Raw genomic sequence first — 3989 nt, forward strand, 5'->3', positions numbered from 1 at the left:
TATTAGCGTCCAAACCAAAGTGGACGCTAATAGTTAACCATTAGCGTCCACAAAGTGGACCCTAATGGTCCTAAAAAATAATCTGCGATCGATCGCACAATCGTGTGCGATCGATCGCAGTACCAGTAGGTTTTCGACATTTTGCGATCGATCGCAGTTGGAGTGCGATCGATCGCAAAATATAAAAAACCTACTTGAAAACCCTCTGGTACTGCGATCGATCGCACTCCAAGTGCGATCGATCGCAGAACCAGGGAACACTAATATGAGTAACATATATCGGCTAACTCCTAACCACAATACTTCTAACATATATCAATAACAGTCCCACTAATACATGTTAATTATGAGCAAAAGGAGAGGAGCAACATAGCTAGTTGTGTATGTCAAAAGCAAGCTGCCTCCTATAACTGGATCCTGTTATTTATTGAATGTGTCCTGAACAATTTATCTATTAATCATGACAAGAGTAAAAATATTGTACTTTGTTTTGAGTGAAACTAAAGATAAATGTGGCTAAAAAAATTCAAAACATCAATGTACATATAGTCCGTTTAAAGCTTTCTTTCTTTCTTTTTTTTCCTTCTGACATGCTTGTTCACATGAAAGCCTCCTCTTTTATTGAACTCTTTGAATTGATTGACAAATTGTTAAGGTTGGTTGTCTGAAATAGTAAGATTTATCTTCCACAGATTAAGCAACCAAGGAATAACTAACTAGAACAATCGGTTGATGAAATATCTGCAAGGGCATCATGAAAACAAAACTCCAACCAACAATATTATCAAATGTTTGAATAAGCATATTAAATGGATTGCAGGATGGCTTAGATATGTGATCTTGAAGGGTCATGGCACATAGCTCTTGTGTTAGATAGAAGTACTATATATCCTCATAAGGTAAAGAAAGGTAATGTTCTCAGCTTCTCGCCTCCACCTAGTTTTATTACTTTCACTTCTCCCTTATGAGCCATGGTCAACTCCACAAATCTCTTAGTGATGCTATCTATATGTGTCAGCCTCCCATTCTCAGCCAACAAAGCTACAAGAAATTACAGAGGATTGCATACATCATAGTATGTCTAAGTCAGATTCTTGCAAGAATATGCATTTAAATTATGAATCAACATAATGCATAGAATCAGTAAAATCGCGAGTTCAACCACAAAGTACAACTCTTCTTACCCAAGAAATTCTTTGTCAGATCAGAAAATTTAACTTCAGCAGAGATTTCCTGGAGGGCCTTCACTCTTGTATCTGCTGGGACCGAGAGATCCTTTGCGAACTGAGCAAAGGTCGGACTTTTCTTAGAAGCCTCTACAAGGTCAAGAAGCTCAGACTCAACCTTTTCCAGAGCATTTCCTTTTACTACCGCTATGTATAATGCAGATGCATAGTTACCAGATCCCCCAAACATAGCTAGAGGCACCTGTAATTTCAAGGAGAAGCAACAAAGCAAGATAAAACAAAATCCATATGATGGGATCTGACACGAAATAAGGAAACAATAAACAGATCATAACAGAGAGTAAACTGAATTTCATTGTGTGCTACATGTGTGAAGTTACACATCTATGTAAGATCTGTTGAGTATTGACAGTTTTTTTTAAAACCAAACAATAATGGAAGGCTACCTAATGGGGTAGCCTTCACCCTCCCCAATCGCTACAAGGGCTAGTGGTTAGACCTTACATTTGCTTCTGAACATGCATAAGTTTAATAGCTAAATTAATACTAAAAAAAAAAAAAAAATTTAACATAGGCCAAGAGAAAGAAAAAAAAAAAAATTGAAATTTTGGTCAGTATTACGTGCCAGCTATCATTCCCCAAATCAGAATATATGTTTGAGCTTCAACATTAATAAATATGTGAATAATCTCACTTTCAACTGCAATTCTTTAATCATATCACTATGTTCCACTTAAATCAACGTAAATGTTTGATGCAGGGCAAATTTGTAAGACTGATACATGTATCTCCCAAACAACTAGAACAAAGCACACAATGAGGAAATATAGAGCAAAAAATTATCATATATTTTTTAATGTATTTGGTCCTTCAAAACAATTCTTTTCTTCGAAGTCTACCATATGGTATGAAACTCAAAATAACACAAACACATGCATATATGTATAATGTATGAAAAGAAAATATTTGCTTAGAATATTGGAAAGTACCCCAGAACGTGTTGAAGGCTAACAAGTTCAATTACCTTAACCTTCTCTTCCTTTTGCCCAGTGGTAGTGGCATAATTCCTTGAGAACTGCATGGAAGAATGGCCACTAATTAGACAGCACACAAACAACACAATGAACAATTAAGCAAACAAATGCATAGACTTGATTAACTGGAACTTGTAATTTAATTTTATCAAGCAAAGCACTCTTTGAAAACCTCAGAACAGAAAATGCTTTAACATATTAACACCTGCAGACTGATTTATCCACAGATACTTCCTCACAACATCAAAGAGAAATAACAGCTTTAGCACATAACTGTGATTAAGGTCTACAAAATGGGCCGTCAATGAATGATTAACATTTCATATAAATTTAGGAGAAGAAATAGCATTAATAAAAGATTATAGCTTATTGACCTTGCTGATTTTGAAAAAGCAACAAAGATTAAATATATCACTAATTCTCACCCTGCAGTGGTAATGCAAATTGACATGTTTTCAAATACATTAATTGACACATTTTGCACAGAAAAGCCGAGAAGCCAACTTAATAACTGAGAATATGTCAGAGGATAGATGGATTCAACTTCTTCAATCACAAATTTCTTTGCTAAGGAACTAAGGATTTCTCTTTTTGGTTGAAACAAGAAATCAACTTGGCACCCTTTTTCCTTTTGATGAATAACTTGGCACCCATTTCTAATACAATTATTTGGTTGGTCAATAAACATCTCCTCGTTCGGAACAAGGAACATCAACCACTTTCTCAGAAACCAAACAGAGAGTAACCCACACTGCATTGCAAACTCTTGACAAAATAAAGTCACTAATCTAACCCTAAACCACATCAGAAACAAACACATCAAATAAAAACCAAAATAATAATAATAATAATAAATAAAACAACCAGGTTGTCTGTTAATGAACCATTAATCCTTTAATCAATAACAAATTTTCCATCTTTCAGAACCAGAAACATCAAACACCAAAATACCCAAATAGCATTTATCTTTCCCTCCACTTTCTCGGCAATCAAACCGAGGGTAAACTGAAACCGCACTACCAAAAAATCGAAAGAATACAGTCACTAATCCAACCCCAAATTCGCAATGGATACAAACACAACAAACAAAACCCAAAAATTAACACAAAAATTGCAAAAATTTAAAGTTTAAAGAGGTTACCTCGAGGATTTTTCTCCCCTTATTTTTCTTTTTCTTCTCTGGCTTCCCCGAACGATCCACCCTCTCTCTTTCTTTCTCTCTCCCTCTCTCTCTCTCTCCCTCTTTCAGCTTCTCAGCAAAGCCTTGTATGAAAGCTTTCGTCGATCAAAGTTTGAGAGAGCAGCGGTAGAGAGATTGAGAGTGAGAGTGATGAGGGAGGTGAGTGAGAGGGGTGTTAGGGAGGATTCTGGTGTTTTGAAGGTTTGGGGAAAAAAAGACGCGGTTTATGAAATTTTTGATCCGAAAATTTCAGATACCCCGCCACTGGATGGCGCTTATTTTTCGCACTCAATAGGGACGACTAATGAGCCTCAAATTTATTTTTTATTTTAAAAAAAATTATACTTATAATTTTTTAATTTTTATTTATTTTATTTTTCTTTATTTTCTCTTGTAATATGTTTTTATTATTATAATATTAACTAATAATTTCCGTTTAATAAATTTTTATAATAAAGATCATTAAGTTGATATTTATCTTATAATTAATTATAAGATCAATACAAAATCCAAAGATAATATAGCTAATGCACTAAGATAAAATAAAAAGCTTATAGTTCAATTGAATGTTCGATTGAACCTTCAATT

The 3989-nt window shown here is 34.5% G+C and overlaps 1 protein-coding gene across 1 annotated transcript; it reads right to left on the bottom strand.

Annotated features, from left to right (window-relative positions):
- Nucleotides 1-835: 835 nt before the first annotated feature.
- Nucleotides 836-3506, bottom strand: LOC132185234 (ATP synthase subunit O, mitochondrial-like; the record flags this gene model as incomplete). The annotated part of the gene is made up of 4 exons (XM_088512166.1): nucleotides 836-1041; nucleotides 1185-1428; nucleotides 2212-2262; nucleotides 3363-3506. Coding segments are annotated over 4 exons (588 nt in total), but the record flags the coding sequence as incomplete, so codon positions are not given.
- Nucleotides 3507-3989: the final 483 nt, after the last annotated feature.

Source organism: Corylus avellana, chromosome 1, assembly GCF_965113065.1.
Source record: "Corylus avellana chromosome 1, dhCorAvel1.hap1.2, whole genome shotgun sequence".
In the NCBI taxonomy this organism is placed as follows: domain Eukaryota; kingdom Viridiplantae; phylum Streptophyta; class Magnoliopsida; order Fagales; family Betulaceae; genus Corylus; species Corylus avellana.